The 16,427-nt window shown below is 65.0% G+C and overlaps 1 protein-coding gene across 1 annotated transcript; it reads right to left on the bottom strand.

Moving 5' to 3' along the window:
• Positions 1-3,686: 3,686 nt before the first annotated feature.
• IL9R (interleukin 9 receptor) lies at positions 3,687-11,151 on the bottom strand (the record flags this gene model as incomplete). The annotated part of the gene is made up of 8 exons (XM_084882143.1): positions 3,687-4,172; positions 5,653-5,737; positions 6,875-6,980; positions 7,262-7,463; positions 7,861-8,006; positions 9,593-9,771; positions 10,668-10,815; positions 11,085-11,151. The coding sequence occupies 8 exons, from the start codon at positions 11,149-11,151 to the stop codon at positions 3,687-3,689; spliced, it is 1,419 nt and encodes a 472-aa protein (XP_084738269.1).
• Positions 11,152-16,427: the final 5,276 nt, after the last annotated feature.

Genomic DNA, 16,427 nt, shown 5'->3' with positions numbered 1-16,427 from the left:
CTGCCTGTCCACAGGCCGGAGGGGACTCCGCGGGACAACGTCACCGGCCGCCGTCAGGCCCGATAACCCACGTCCTCACAGACGGGCCTCAGGGTGACAGCTTTGGAACCCACAGTCAGTCTGCCGAGGTCCGCGGGGCCTCAGCGCTGGGCCTGACGGGCGCACGATTCCTACTGCCCAGTGAGATGGGGTGAGAAGGTGGGGCTTTGGGGCCCTGGCCTGTGTTGTTCAGTGGTTAGCACGTCAGCCAAGCACTGAAGGGTCATGGGTTCAATTCCCAGTTAAGGGCATGTACCTGGGTTGCAAACTCACTCCCTCCCCAGTCAGGGACTGGGTGGGAGGCAACTAACCGATGTGTCTCTCTTCTTTCCCTCTACCCCCCCCCCCCCTTCACTCTCTCTAAAAATCAATGGAAAAAATATCCTTGGGTGAGGATTAACAAAAAAAAAAAAAGAAGAAGAAGAAGAAGAAAACTCTTACAACCAAACACAGAAAAGGAAAAACAACCCAACTTTATATTTTTTTAAATATATGTTTACTGGTTTCAGAGAGGAAGGGTGAGAAACAGAAACATCCATGAGGAGAGAGAATAATTGGTTGGTTGCTTCCTGCACGTCCCACATTAGGGACTGAGCCCACAACCCAGGCATGGGCCCTGACCAGGAGTCGAACCCTGACCTCCTGGTTCATAGGTCAACACTCAACCACTGAGCCACACCGGCCAGGCCGCCCAATATTTTTAAGCGGGCAAAGGACCCGAATAGACTTTTCTTCAGAGAAAACACACAGACAGCACGTGAAAAGATGCTCAGCATCACTCGCCTTCTGGGAAATGCAATCCAAACCACAGCGAGCTTCCCGACCATGAGAACGGCTACCAGCAGAAGCACGGAGTGGGCGCGGGTGCGAGGGAATGACGCACACGGAGAGCGTGGCAGCCCCTGCGGCAGACAGCTCGGCAGTTAGTTCCTCAAAAAGCTAAACATAGAATGACTCTCTGTTCCGGCCATTCCACCTGTAGGAAGATACACGAAAGCACTGGAAACGGGCAGTCACACAGAAACCTGTCCGGGAGTGCTCCGGCAGCACTCTCACCAGGCGGGTCTGGGCCAGAGAGGGTCTGCCCGGGCCCCCGGCCGCCACACCCGGGCCTGCGGGGTCTTTGGAACCTCGCTGTGCTGGGCCCGGCCTCGGTCTCCCGTGTGGCCCCCGAGGGTCTCCCCTGGGGGGCGGGGGCGTGAGCACCGCGGTGTGCTGGCCTCTTGCTCCGGTGAGCTCACAGCAGCTCTGTGAAGTCTGCCGAGTCCATGGACTCACTGACGGGCGGGCGTGACTCCCCGACGACCTCTGAGGGGCCTCCTCACCCAAGCTCCGGCCCAGAGGCAGGTCTCCAGGCGCTGCCTAGAGCACGTGTGTGAACCACGTGAGCACCGCCCCTGGCCACACAGGAAAGGGTCCCACTGGGGGGGGGGGGTCCCCCAGTCCAACCACGCAGGGGGCCCAGGCTCCACGTGAGCTGCACGGCTCCCCGGGGTCCAGCTCCAGGAAGTGGATTCACGATCGTATGTTTGGACTCGGTTGGAGCTGGGGATGCCTGTGCCTCCCCTCCGCCCGCACCCCTCCCGCTCACCGGACACTGAGGATGCGTGTGGGGTCCTGTTCTGGCCCTGCCGCCAGGACCCGGCTGGGCTGAGGCTCCCCACAAAACCTGGGGGCTCCCCGGGCACACAGAGGGGAGGGGCCTCTTCCCCTGGGTGCCCGGGCAGAAGTCTTCATTGCTGCCCAGGCCACAGGGGGGCGCTGGGGAGACGCTCAGCACCGGAGAGGGACAGGCCTCCGTTTTATCCTGCTTCTCAAACGTCAGCACCTCTGTCCAAGCTGAACAGCCTCGTCCCGGCCCTCACCCAGCAGAGGGGCCCGGCCCAGCTCAGGCCCAGCAGCCGGGAGGGGGGCCAGGGGGGGAAACAGGGTCTTCCTCCTGGGGCCCCCGGAAGGGGCAAGGCTGCAGCGCTGGGCCAGGCGTGGAGGTCGCTGGCAGAGGCAGGACACTGTTACAGATTGAATTGTGTTCCCCCGAAATTCATATGCTGGGGTCCTCATCCCCAGTTCATGGGCACGTGGCCTTACAGGGAAATAGGGTCTTTTTATTTATTCATGTTAATCCTCACCCGAGGAAATCTTCCCACTGGTTTTGGAAGAGAGTGGAAGAGAGAGAGAAAGAAGAGAAAAACATGGATGTGAGGGAAACACGTCGATTGGTTGCCTCCTGCGCGCTCCCAGACCAGGGCCCGGCTGGGGAGCAGCCTGCAACTGAGGTGCCTGCCCTTACCCGGAATCAAACCCGGGACCTTTCGGTCTGCAGGCCTACACTCCACCCACTGAGCCAAGCTGGCTAGGGTGAAGTAGGGTCTTTTATTTTTTAATAATTCGTTATTGTTGAAAGTGTTATATATGTACGTACACTTTTTTAAAAATATATATTTTATTGACTTTTTACAGAGAGGAAGGGAGAGGGATAGAGACTTAGAAACATCAATAAGAGAGAAACATCGATCAACTGCCTCCTGCACATCCCCCACCAAGGACTTGCCCGCAACCAAGGTACACGACTTTGACCTGAATTGAACCCAGGACCCTTCAGTCCGCAGGCCGACGCTCTATCCACTGAGCCAAACCGGTTAGGGCTATATGTACCCTTTTCCCCCCATTGACCCCTTCCAGCCAGCCCCCACCCCCATCCCAGGCCTTCCCCAACGAAATAGGGTCAAGATGCAGTCACTGTGACTGTGCTGCTATAAAAAGGGGAATCAGGACAGACACATCCTCAGGAAAACCCCTGTGGGATCCCCACGCCGAGACACTGCCCGAGGCTGGCGAGAGACCTTCCCCGGGTCCTCCTGGCCCTGCGGCCCTGGAGACACATGTCTGTTCTCTGAGCCACTGAGTGTGTGGCCTGCCCCGTCCCTCCCCAGAGGCTGCTGCAAGCCCTCTGCTCTGCCCCCTCTCTCCACCAGAGGGCGCCCTGCACAGGCCAGGCCACTGCCGTGCTCACGTCCAGCCACGCTGGCCATGCAATCAGCCTCCGGGCCGTGGCCGGTGAGGACAGGAAGGCAGGGTTGGCTCAGCTGGAGCTGGCCTTATTCCAAGAGCCCGGAAAGCCCAGGAGTGGCCAGCCCCCCACCCTGCCCCTTTCTGAGCACCCCCACCCCAGCAGCAGCTGCGACAGCTACTACACACCCCCTTAACCCCGGTAGGAGAGAGGTCTCCGGAAGGCACAGAAAGAGGACGCTCCGGCTGCTCACAGCATCTCACCTGCGTCCCCTGCGCCCAGGCTGGCCCTTTAAGGGATGAGATCAGAGCATCCCTCTTCTCGGAGGAGCCTGGATGGAGCCAAAAGCAGAGGGAGTCCGGGGTGGGGGGTGGGCTGCTGCTCGGCAGGATGCTGGGTGCAGAGCCCCGCCCCACGGGGGCTAAGTTGAGAGGAGGGAGGAGGGGCCTCCTGCCTCCGTCCAGACAGGGTGCTGGCCTCCCTGCAGGCGGTCCAGTGCCAGCCAGGGTCCGCTCCAGAAACTCCAGTCCGTTTTCCCCGAGGTGGACACGCCGCCGCTGGCCGGCTCGGGCTCGGGGCCTCTCAGGACGGCGCCCAATGTCTGCCGAGGACGGGAGACGGACACGCCGCGGGGTCCTCACTCAGCCTGGTCCCCGAGGCCCGGCCCCTGGCCGAGACCCGCTCCCTCCGAGCTGCCTCCGGGCCCGGGGGCCAGGCTCTGCTGGTCGCAGGGAAGCCCGCAGGCCGAGGCACCGCCGGGCCCGGCGCCCTGCGCGTGTCCCGGGAACGGCGGGGGGTGGCACCACCCGTAGCAGCCCAGGGCGCAGTAGCCGCTGCTGCCCTCCGGCTCCGCGGGCGCCGGCCTGGCGGGGCTCGCCGGCCCCCACTCCTCCTGCGGCAGGTAGGCGGGCGGCTGTTCACACTCCTCCGGGGCTGCGGGCAGCACGTCTGCCGGGGGTCCGGGGCCCGGGCCCTCCTCCTCCAGGCCCGCGGGCGGCCAGGGCTGCGCCGGCTCGAAGATGAGCACCGCGATGGCCTCCCGGGCGCCGGACCCCGGGGCTCCGAGGGCACCGGCACCGCCCGGGCTCGGCTGTGCGCCCGCTCGGTGGGTCCCCGTCCAGGTCTGGAACAGAGCGGGGGGCTCAGGCGGCGCCGGGACTCACCTGGAGGCAGCCTCCCGCCTCCTCCGGAAGCTCCCGACACCCACACCCAGAGGCCAAGCAGCGCCTGTGCCCCGACCTCCCGTCTCCCCCCACGGGCCAGCCCAGCCTCAGCATGGGACCCCAAGTTCCTTCAGGCCCCCCCATCCCCCAGGGGCTCACAGCAGCCTGAAACCGGCCCGGGGGGGTGAGGGCGGGGGGAAGGGGGGGAACAGCCAACCTCTGCCTGCTTCTGGCACTTCCAGCCGCACACACCCACCAACCCCAGAGATGCTGTGGGGACTGGAGCCTCTGGGTTGAGGCAGGCAGACCTGCACCCCTTCCTGGGGCCGTGGGAGGCAGCCTTCCCACCCCAAACCCCCACCGCCACCTCCAAAAGCAGGTGCTCCCTGTGGGACCAGGAGACTCCAGCAGACACACCACACACACCACATCCTCTGCCACTGCCCTGCCCGGCTCCCCGGCTGCAGACCGCCCCCCCCCCAGGGCTCTGTCACTGACCGCCCCGAGGGCTCTGCCACTGCACTGCCCGGCTCCCCGGCTGCAGACCGCCTCTCCCCCACCGAGGGCTCTGTCCCCAGGCAGGTGTCATGGTTCTATGAGAAGCGGTGGGTGCCTGCAGCCCAGGAGCAATCAAAACCTTCGTCTCACATTGTCTCGAGCTGCCTAGGGGGCCTGGTCCGGTCCACTGCCTCAGGTGGACTCCCCCAAGGACCAAGGGCTCTGCTTTCAGCTCCAAATGATCCCTTTGGACAGCTTGTGCCGGGAGGGGGCCTGGAAGTCCAGGTCTGGGACCCAGGAAGCACTGCCTCCGCTCCTTCCCCCAAAGTGGGAGCCTGACGGGTGGGAGCACCTCCCCCCCACCCGTCCCTCCTATGCCCGGGAGCAGGAGCCTCCAGGCCGCGGGAGGGGCAGGTCTGGTCAGCCGGTCATTGCCCTGCGGGCACCCCCCAGGGCACCACAAAGGGGGAGGTGGGGGCCCACTGGCGCCCAGGTGCCAGTGTGCTACCAGGGCGGCCAGGAAGGGCCAGTCACCCCACGATGGCCACCAGAGAGTGGCCCCGGGGCCAGCGAGGGCCCCAAGGGCAGCTCACACACAGAGACCCTCCCCACGGCCGCCAGCACAGACTGGGGAGGTGAAGGAAGGACCCCAGGCGCAGGCAGCCCGGGATTTGCCTCCAGGGGCTGCTGCGAGCAGAGGACAGACAATGTCATAAGAAAGCCTACATTTTTTCCATCAATGGTGGAATTAGAGACGTGAGAACAAAGAGAAACAGCGATAGAAAATGCAGTTCCTCTTTTTTGCCTGTGTATGAATGTAAATCCACTCCATATACCCAAAAAGCTCACAGCTCTGAGCTCCCCCACCCCTCGCCCAGAGCCACATCCTGAGCCGGCCAGGCCCCTGGGCAACCTCTGCCGCCCCCGCCCGCGGCCACGCACCTGGAAGTTCCCGTGGTGCACGCTGTAGAGGGGCTGGAAGAAGGGCACGGGGGACGGCACGTCCTGGTGAAGGGTCCTCTTCACCCTGAGCCAGGAGAGCGGTCAGGGGCCTGCCCAGCCCGGGGAGCAGGGCCCCTGCAGGGAGCTGGGCCATTCCCACCACAGGGGCCAGGTCTGCCCGTCCGTCCGTCCGTCCGTCCATGCAGCTGCCACATGCCCTCCGCCACCACGGCCGAGCCTGCTCTCCGAGCCTGCGCCCCCTGGCCCTGTGCCCCTGGCCATGGCACTGATGTATACAGCACATGTGTCCTTTGCAAAGTGTGTTTGATGGTGAGTTTGGGGCTGGAGCAACCAGCTGTGACAGAGGGAGCCAGCTCCTCCAGGAGCCCCAGCTGCCCCAGCAGGCAGGTGGCACCCCCTTCCCTCTCCCCTTCCCTCCCCCCTTCCCTCCCCACTTCCCTCCCCACTTCCCTCCCCAGATCTGCCCGGTCTGGGCCCACGGGCCCTCCTGCAAGGTGCAGCACAGGGCCCCATCCCAAAAGGTCCAGTCACCTTTACCCACCTCCCCTGGGACCCGGAGCCTCTGGTGCCCCAGCTCAGGGGTGGCACCGGGAGTCACAGCTCACAGCTCCGCCCAGGAGTCCCCTCAGTTCTTCCTACGACCCTGGCGATCCCCTCCACACGGCTCTGTCCTAACTCTCTCCCCACCTCTCGGCTCCAAGGACAAGCCCAGCACCTCCTCTACCTCTCAGCCCCGCCCAGCACCCCTCTTCCTCACACCCAGCCACCCCATTGCTCTCTTGGTCCCCATCCTCTCTCTACACGGCCCACACGGCCAGTCTCCCGGGGGCCCATCCTGGAGGAGGCCCGTGCCCTCCCTGTGCCCTGACAGGTGTGCTGGCCGGTCTCCATCTGTTCCCTGAGGCCACAAGGCGCCCACGCTGTGTGTCCACAGGCCAACGAGGAGCCCAGCGCCCAGCACCTCCCGGGGCTGGAGGCAGGGCCCCAGCGGCTTGGACCCGGTGACTGTGGGTCCCTCCTCAGCTCTTCAGGGTCACACACACACACTTCACCTGGCAGCTTGGACACTCCCTGACCCATCCAGGGCCTGGCGGTGGGAAAAGGGGGAGCACAGGGGAGCACCCCTGGTTTGCCCTCCGCACCCCCCTGCCACCCGCATGGACACGCACACACACCCACATGCACAGCCCTGGGGACCGACCTGGGCGACAGCTTGAACAGGAGGTACGTCAGGCTGGTCAGCAGGAGGAAGATGGACATGGCGACCAGGGTGCTGTCTGGCTGCCTCAGCGGTGAGACCAGGCGGCCTGAGAGCAGGAAGGGCCAGAGCTGTGAGCAGCCTCCGCACCAGGAGGTTCCTCCAAACCCACGTGGCAAAGACCCCCCCACATCCCCACCCCTGAGTGCCCGGGCCTGGAGGTCCACGCGATGCTGCTGAAGCGTCTCGGTGACGCCTGCACCCGGCCTCACCTCCCTTCTGCAGGCCATCGGGCAGGGGGCTCCGGAGCCCGGCACGCCTCAGGCCTGGGCTGGGACTGCCGCAGGGACGGTCCCGGGGAGGGGGGCGGGCAGCAGCCCGAGCGCCCACCTTGTCTGCGGGGAGACGGGAAGCTCACGGGCTGGCTCCACTCGCTCCAGGGGCCCTCGTAGCGCTCCTCCTCCACCAGGGCGTCCTCCAGGTTGGCCATCTGCACGCGCAGCCGGGCCTCGTAGGTGGAGCCCGGGTCCAGCTCCACGGCCTCCAGGGTGAGCCCGGTCACCCCCACAATGTGGTCCCTGTGCTGGGCCCGCTGGGGGGGACATGAGCAGCTGCTGAGGGTGCGCCTGGGGGACGTGCACATGCACACGGAGGCACACTCACCACACTCGTGTACACCCGGCACACTCACACACGTACGCACGCACATACACAGGCACACACCTACGCTCCCCTCCCTGCGTGCTGGCTCACACATACACACACACAAACACGCTCACCACCCTCGCTGCACGCATACACGTAGGCATGCCCTGTGAGCACTCACATATATCATGTTCAGGCATACGCAGGCACACTTGTACACAGACATACAAACACGTGCATGCTTGCACACACGTTCTCTTGGCCCCGGTCACCTCCCTTCCCGTCGGCCTCTCCCTGTGTGGAACCAGGAGAGACCGAGTCCCCGGCTGGCCAGCCAGCGTTACCTCCCAGGCCTCCTCCTGCCTCTTGAAGGCCAGCTCGTAGCTGAGCAGCGAGGCCAGCGGCTCCAAGGCAGGGCTGACGCCCCAGGTCAGGACACAGGAGTCCGAGCTGACGTTGCTCTGCAGGTCGGAGGGAGGGTCCAGCTTCACTAGAAAAGAATGAGGCACGTGAGTGTGTCAGCCAGCCTGCCCAGGGCTGGGTTCTGAGGGGCCCTGCAGCCCATACTGGGGTGTGAGGGCCCCTGCAGCCCACACTGGGGGGTATGAGGGCCCCTGCAGCCCGCACTAGGCTCTGAGGGCCCCTGCAGCCCGCACTAAGGTGTGAGGGGCCCTGCAGCCCGCACTGGGGTCTGAGGGGCCCTGCAGCCCGCACTGGGATGTGAGAGGCCCTGCAGCCCGCACTGGGGGTGTGAGGGGCCTGCAGCCCGCACTGGGGTGTGAGGGGCCTGCAGCCCGCACTGGGGTGTGAGGGGCCCTGCAGCCCGCACTGGGGTGTGAGGGGCCTGCAGCCCGCACTGGGGTGTGAGGGGCCCTGCAGCCCGCACTGGGGTGTGAGGGGCCTGCAGCCCGCACTGGGGGTGTGAGGGGCCTGCAGCCCGCACTGGGGTGTGAGAGGCCCTGCAGCCCGCACTGGGGGTGTGAGGGCCCTGCAGCCCGCACTGGGGTGTGAGGGCCCTGCAGCCCGCACTGGGGTGTGAGGGGCCCTGCAGCCCGCACTGGGGGTGTGAGGGGTTCTCCAGCCCGCACTGAGGGTGTGAGGGCCCTGCAGCCCGCACTGGGCTCTGAGGGGCCCTGCAGCCCGCACTGGGGTGTGAGGGGCCCTGCAGCCCGCACTGGGGTGTGAGGGCCCTGCAGCCCGCACTGGGGGTGTGAGGGCCCTGCAGCCCGCACTGGGGTGTGAGGGCCCTGCAGCCCGCACTGGGGTGTGAGGGGCCCTGCAGCCCGCACTGGGGGTGTGAGGGGTTCTCCAGCCCGCACTGAGGGTGTGAGGGCCCTGCAGCCCGCACTGGGCTCTGAGGGGCCCTGCAGCCCGCACTGGGGTGTGAGGGGCCCTGCAGCCCGCACTGGGGTGTGAGGGCCCTGCAGCCCGCACTGGGGTGTGAGGGGCCCTGCAGCCCGCACTGGGGGTGTGAGGGCCCTGCAGCCCGCACTGGGGTGTGAGGGGCCCTGCAGCCCGCACTGGGGGTGTGAGGGCCCTGCAGCCCGCACTGGGGTGTGAGGGCCCTGCAGCCCGCACTGGGGTGTGAGGGGCCCTGCAGCCCGCACTGGGGGTGTGACGGCCCCTGAGGCTGAACAGGGCTGGGGTCCGACAGGCTCTGGGGCGTGATCAAGTCCCTCACAGACGAGGGGCCTCATGGGAGGCTGCTCCAGGGAAGCCCCAGGTGAGACACACAGCAATGGCTCCTCCAGCCCCTGCAGCCAGACAAGGCGACTTCTGGCCGGCTTCCCTGTCCCTCGGGAGCTGTGCCATGGGCTCCTTCCTCTGTGACTGACGTGCATTTCGAGCTGCAGCCCAGGACCAACTGGCAGCTCTGTGTCTTCATGGTCCTTTGGAACCCTCCCCTCCCGGGCCCGCCTCTCCCGGCCCCGGGGTTGGAGGGGTAAGGGGGGACCTCTGGCAGGGCCCAGGGGCACTCAGGGGGCACGGGATTCCCGCTGCAGGGCCCTGCCCCCAGCAGCCGGGCAGCCCGATGTTCCCGGCCGCGGCGGCCACGGTGCCCACCCCAGGCCTCACCATGTCTCCGGGGCAGGTACTGGGGGTCCACCAGGCTGACCTGCTCCTCCCCGGCCACGCGCCGGTGCAGGGTGATGGTGAAGTTGTCGGAGGGCGCGATGACCTCCTCAGGCGGCAGGACCACGGTGCAGGCGCTGCCCCGGAACACACACCGGTGCCGGCTGCCCGGCGCGTGGTTGCTAGGAAGGGAGTGCGTCAGCCCCGAGGCGCCGGCCTGGCCCTGCTGCTGCCATGGCGACCCCGCCCTCACCCCTGCCCTCAACCTCCCCTCACCCTGCCCTCACCCCGTCCTCACCCTGCCCTCACCCCGCCCTCACCCCGTCCTCACCCCGCCCTCACCCCCGTCCTCTGCCCATCCTCACCCCTCCCTCACCCCGTCCTCACCCCGCCCTCACCCCGCCCTCACCCCGCCCTCACCCTGCCCTCACCCCGCCCTCACCCTCCCCTCACCCCGTCCTCACCCTCCCCTCACCCTGCCCTCACCCCGCCCTCACCCCGCCCTCACCCCGCCCTCACCCCGCCCTCACCCTCCCCTCACCCCGTCCTCACCCTCCCCTCACCCCGTCCTCACCCTCCCCCTGCCCTCACCCCGTCCTCACCGTCCTCACCCTGCCCTCTGCCCATCCTCACCCCGCCCTCACCCCGCCCTCACCCTGCCCTCACCCTGCCCTCTGCCCATCCTCACCCCGCCCTCACCCTGCCCTCACCCTGCCCCTGCCCATCCTCACCCTGCCCTCACCCCGTCCTCACCCCGCCCTCTGCCCATCCTCACCCTGCCCTCTACCCATCCTCACCCTGCCCTCACCCCGCCCTCACCCCGCCCTCACCCCGTCCTCACCCCGCCCTCACCCTCCCCTCACCCCGTCCTCACCCCGCCCTCACCCCGCCCTCTGCCCATCCTCACCCCCGTCCTCTGCCCATCCTCACCCCGCCCTCACCCCGTCCTCACCCCGCCCTCACCCCGCCCTCACCCCGCCCTCACCCCGCCCTCACCCCGCCCTCACCCTGCCCTCTGCCCATCCTCACCCTGCCCTCACCCTGCCCTCTGCCAGGGTGCCCTGGCCCGCACCCTCACCTGGTGAAGAGGAGCCAGGGGCTGGGGCCCGGGCCCGGCTCCGGGGCCGGCCAGCGGCAGTCAATCCTGAGGATGTTGTTGGTGAGGCAGGTGACAGCTCGGGCGCCCAGCCCCGGGAGCGGTGGCCGCTGGGAGCCCGCCGAGGCTGCTGCGGGCAGGGGGGAGGGGAGGGGAGAGGAGGCTCCGGAAGCTGACCCCCCGACGGGGCGGTCCCCAAAGAAGGACAGCAGGAGACTTCACCGGGGCAGGGCTGGGAGGTCCAGGTGGCCGTGCTCCGGCCCATGGCAGTGGGTGGGCCTGGAGTCCAGGCTGGTCCCCAGAGGGCAGGTCCTAGCACAGTCCGACCACATCCTCCCCAGGGAGTGGGACAGGCACCCTGCCCCCAGCCCCCCCACTGTGCCCTCACTGTGCCCTCACCACCTCCTTCTCTGGGCACCAAGACACCCACGCCGACCCAGATGCAGACCAGGAGCCGGGCGCCCATCCCTCACGTCAAGGTCCAGCCTGCAAGGGATGCCACCCATGAGTCCGGCCTGTGAGGAGTGCCCCCCACCGTGCTCCCAATGGCTCCCGCCTCACACTCACGTGTCCTGGGGGCACGATCGGGCACCCCCGTCCCAGCCACACCGACGCCGCCGGGCTCAGAGGCTCAGGCGGCCTGACAAGGACTCGAGGCTGCAGCAGCCAGGAGGGGCGCCTCCCGCTCAGCCTGGAAGGCTCCTCTCTGGGACCACTGTCCTCTGCCAGCCCCGGCCCCGGCCCTTCCTGAGCTCGGTGGGGCCATGCCTGGCGGACTGTGTGACATGCATCACCCACTGGAATTCCCACACGGCCAACTTCTCCCACAGCCCCTCTCCCTGCGTCCCCTTCCGCTGAGGCCTGTCCCAGCGCCCGCTGCAGGGGGCGGAGGATGGCCGTGAGGTGTCCGTGAAACCCCAATGGGGGTTTCACCCCCGTTCAGAGGTGCTAGCCCACGCCCCCGGGCCCTGGGTGAGCAGAGGTGAGCGGAGACCCGGGCCTGGGCGTGCAGGGAAGCCACTGGCACCCTATCACCCCGTTTGCAGCTCCTGATGGCGCCCTGATAGCCCCTGGGCAGGAAGCAGGGTCCGCCTGGTTATGCAAGCCTGATGGACGATAAGGAGGCCGAGATGCTGCAGACACAGCCGACCTCAGCACACAGGCTCCAGGAAGCAGACACGCTCCAGCCCCTCCCCGGCCCCGCAGACTATCTCCGTACCCACAGGCCAGACCCGCTCAGATCAGGAAGCCCTCACCCTTCCCCAGAACAAGCGCTGCCGGCACCCCTAGCCACAGCAATCGATCTCGATCGTCTGCAGCATCTGTCCCTCCCGCTCAGTCACAGGTGGAGCCGCTGACCACAGCGCACTCTCGGGGCGTGTGAAGACGGGATCAGAGTGAGCACCAGGCCCCGGGAGCTCGGGCCCAGCGGGCCTCAGGCCCCAGGGTGCAGGGACACCTCCATCTGTGCAGACCAGGCCGGCCCGGCTCAGGCTGGCCCAGGAGCCAGTGGCTCAAGAGCATGGAGTACGGTGGCTCCAAGCACAGCAGGCCTGGGGGCCAGGACCCACCCTGGGGAGCGGTGGAGGGTTGGGTGGGATCATCAAGGGGGCGGTCCTTGCTTTTCCTCGGCAGAGAACACCTCTGTCTATACCTAGAGAGCTGGGCAGAGCGTGGCCACCACCCTCCCACAGATGAGGAGACTGAGGCACCTGCCCAATCCTGGGCACCTGGCACCTCCGTTCTCGGCCCCCATACAAGCCTGTGAGCTCATAGGGTGCCACTGGTCTCTCCCTTTGGGGCTCCTCAGCGAGAGGCGGGGCCACCCCCACCCTCCACAACAGACACGGGGCCGGTGGTGCAGAAACCCCGCCTGCTCACTGCCCGGCCCTCAGGAGGCATTGCGATGACACCGCGAGGCCCAGTCACACCTCAGGGATGGCTGTAGAGCAGCAGCAGAAGCTCCCTCAGACAGAGATGCTCCCTAAGACCTCTAGTCACAGGGAGCCCCTCCCCATAGAGCCCCCTCTCCTCCATGGCCCGGGTCAAGGTCAGCTTGCCTGCCATGGTTTCCCGGCCCATCCCAAAGTCACAGGCTGGATCCCTGCCTCAGACCCACCGACTCCACAGGACCGGGGTCGGGTCTCCAGAGCACCCAGCCTCTCCCCTCCCTGGCCCAGCCGAAGCAGGCAGGCTGGGGCTGGCGGGGATCCGGGGTCCTTGGTGGCTTCCCGCACCCCCTCCGAGTCGGCTTCACACCAGTCACTGCGCCCACTTACTGCCCCTTTGACACGGTGTCTGCTTTATAATTTTCACTGAGAGAGGGTGATATCTCCGTAACTCTCCCTGGCAGACAGAGGGGTGAGGTGGAAGCTTCTAATTAAACAGGCACTTGTCGCAGAAACCGGTTTGGCTCAGTGGATAGAGCGTCGGCCTGCAGACTGAAGGGTCCCAGGTTCGGTTCTGGTCAAGGGCATGTACCTTGGTTGCGGGCACATCCCCAGTAGGGGGTGTGCAAGAGGCAACGGATTGATGATTCTCTCTCATCAATGTTTCTGACTCTCTGTCCCTCTCTCTTCCTCTCTGTGAAAAATCAATAAAATATATATATTTTTAAATGAATAAATAAAAATAAGCAGGCACTTGTCTTCTGCCTTCTCCCTGCCCTTCCTGCGTGGGAGGAGGAATAAATTCAGGCCCAAAAGAACCCCCCCCCATAAACTGCTGGAGCCTGGGGGCGTGGGGACTGTGCTGGGAAATGGGCCAGAAATGAGCAGAGACCCCAACTCCCCCTTTGGGTCACCCAGGCACATATGGGCTCCATCCCCACCCCTGCTGGCCCCAGCTGGACTGGTGGCCCCAATGGCACCGATGGGACCCGATGCTGCTGGGCAGGAGCTGCCCAGGGCGCTGTGCTTCCTGTGGGTGCTCAGTGGGTGGGAGGGCAGGGCGCTGGGGGAATCCAGAGGAGGGGTGGGTAGCCCCAGGACCACCGACCACATCCTTCCTGAGAATGGCGAGTGGGAGGGCGCCCCATCAGGGTGCGTGTCTGGGGACATGGACACACCGGGCAGGAGCCAGGGGACAGGTAAGGGCTGGACCCACCGGCCTCGGGTGGATAAGGGCGCACACAGAGGGCGGGACTCAGGGCAGCGGGGGAGGAGGGAGAGGCTGGGGATGGAGTCAGAGGGGCAGAGGGAGCCTCGGGAGCTCACGTGGGCCCTGCTGCTCTGCTCTCCAACCCTGGCTCCCTGCGGGCCTGCTCACACGGACCCCCTGCCTGGCCTCCTTCCCCGTCACAGGCCTCTTCCTCCAGGAAGCCCTCCCTGAGCACCCCGGCCGGTCTCCCCAGCAGACAACGGGAGCAGAAAGCGGGTGGTAGCCACGGGTCCGGGCCAGCATAAGGCTGCTCACACAGCTCTCTTTGGGGGGCCTGGAGGTTAAACGGGGAGACATAGCACCCCTCCCCTGCCAGAACCTTCCCCAGCGGCCCTCGCTGCTCTGGGCCCCCCCACATCAGGTGAGGACCTGTCTGGTCTATGTTGTGCCCCCTGCACCCACCCCAAATGTTCAAGAAACGCACCCCGAGACCCCTGCAGAAGCTGCCCTGCTTCCAGCTGGTGCGAATGCAATGGGCTCCCGGGAAGGTGCTCGGGCCTTTCTAGATCAAGAGCCTTGCTCCCTTCCTCTGCTCAGCTGAACAACCCTCTGCACCCCCACCCCCACCCCCACCGCGGCCCCTCCCTCAGCTCTGAGGGGGCTATCCCCAGACGCCCCGCTCCTCTCCACCCTGAATCCCCCAAAGGCGTGAGGACTTGGGCACTGCTGGGACCGTCTCCTGCAATGCCCACTCACACCCCCTCATGCCCCCAAAGGTTGGCTCAGCCACCGAGGGAGCAGAGCCTCTTCCACAGAGAAACTACCTGACACACTCAGTGCCTTCCCTCCGCCCAGCGGCCCCCACGACCCCGCAGGCCTGGGCATGGCAGGCTGCCAGCTGCTGTCAGCAGTGCCACTCTGCTGTCCCTGGAGGTGCCCGAGCCGAGGACCCCGGAGGAGGGAGGACGAGGGGGTGCTCCCAGGCACCCCACTTCCAGGTCCCTGTCCGAGGACGGCGGCTGCAGGCCCTCCCCGTGTCTGAGTTCAGGCTGACATGAGTGGGTGGGAAGTTCCCGTTACACACTCACCTTCCCAGACGCAGCTGCTGGGTCCCATGGCCAGGACAGTCCCTGCGCCGGCGGCAAAGCCCCTCGGCCTGATCCCGGAGATAAGCGCCGGGTGACGTGGCCTCGCGCGGCTGACACGGGCCGCCCACACCTAAACCACGGGCGCGGTGCAGCGGCCGCCCTGGAAGGGGGTGGGGGTGACTGTGATCGCGAGTCACAAGCCCAGGAATTAGGAGGTGAGGCCACTTTGATTCTCTGTGGTGCTGAAGGTTCCCTGGGGACTTTGGTGCCTGGCCCATCGTCCCAAGGGACGCCCCTGGGTGCATTACATGGGTCCCAGGAGGCGAGGACCGTGGCCAGGCACGGGGCATGGCTGGTCCCCTCCCAGGCTTTTCTGGGACTAGAGGTGCAGACTGCTTTCCAGCAAGGCCATCTGGGAGCCATGGGGATGGAGAGGGCGGGAACGTAGGAGAGGCAGTGTCCCTTAAAGGAAACAGCACAGAAAGGCCTTTTACCTCACCCCAGAGGCAGCCCTTGTGAGAAGGCAGGCACAGTCCCGCCAGACATTGCCGAGCTCAGATGCACATTTTTTAAAATGTTCTTTTATTGATTTCAGAGAGGAAGAGAAACATCAGTGATGAGAAACATCGATCGGCTGCCTCCTGCACGGCCCCTACTGGGGACTGAGCCCCTACTGGGGACTAGGCATGTGCCCTTGACCAGAATCAAACCTGGGACCACCCTTCAGTCCACAGGCTGATGCTCTATCCACTGAGCCAAACCAGCTGGGGCTCAGGTGCACATTCTTAATGGGCTCAGACTGTGCTCTGAGCTTTGCAGCCTCCTTTTCCTCCAGCAGTCTTCAACACTGTCCAGGTCAGCACAAAAGCACGCCTGTGCCTTTAACGGTAGTACATGCTATGGTTTCATAATCCCGCAATGGCTGTTTGGTTGCTGCCTATGCATGCTATTTGAATTTTCATTGAGATATGACTTACCTATAACATTCTATTAGTTTCATGTGCATAGATGCTATTCTAAATGAAGGTAGTGAACAATTCTGGGCATGGATCTTTAATCACCAGAATGAGTACTTCTGCACAAAAAAAAATGGCTGTGGTAGAATTGTGAGTCTTAGGTTCAGCATTTTTTCAAAATCTACAGCTACCGCTCTGGCTGGTATGACTCGGTTGGAGCATCATCCCATACACCAGGAGTCCGTGGGTTCGATTCCCAATCAGGGCACATATCCAGGGTGCGGGTTCAATCCCCTAGTCGGGATGCATTCAGGAGGCAACCATCTCTCTCACATCAATGTTTTTCTCTATCTCTCATCTCCCTTCATCCCTCTCTAAAATCAATTTTTAAAAAATAAACCTCACCATTAACAAAAAATCCATAGATACTGCCACGAGGCCCTCCAAAAATGTACCAACTTCTACTCCCGCCAGAATGTGAGAATGCCTGTGACCCTCACCAACAGCCTAGACATTATCAGTGTTTTTTATCTTTGACAATCTGATAAGCAACGATATTTAGTGTTGTTTTTCTGCACTTAGTTGTTGAAGATAAGCAT

This window comes from Pipistrellus hanaki (genome assembly GCF_964339955.1).
Source record: "Pipistrellus hanaki genome assembly, chromosome: 4".
NCBI classification, from domain to species: domain Eukaryota; kingdom Metazoa; phylum Chordata; class Mammalia; order Chiroptera; family Vespertilionidae; genus Pipistrellus; species Pipistrellus hanaki.
The sequence above is the reverse complement of the archived record's forward strand: the minus strand, read 5'-3'. Positions and strand labels throughout refer to the sequence as shown.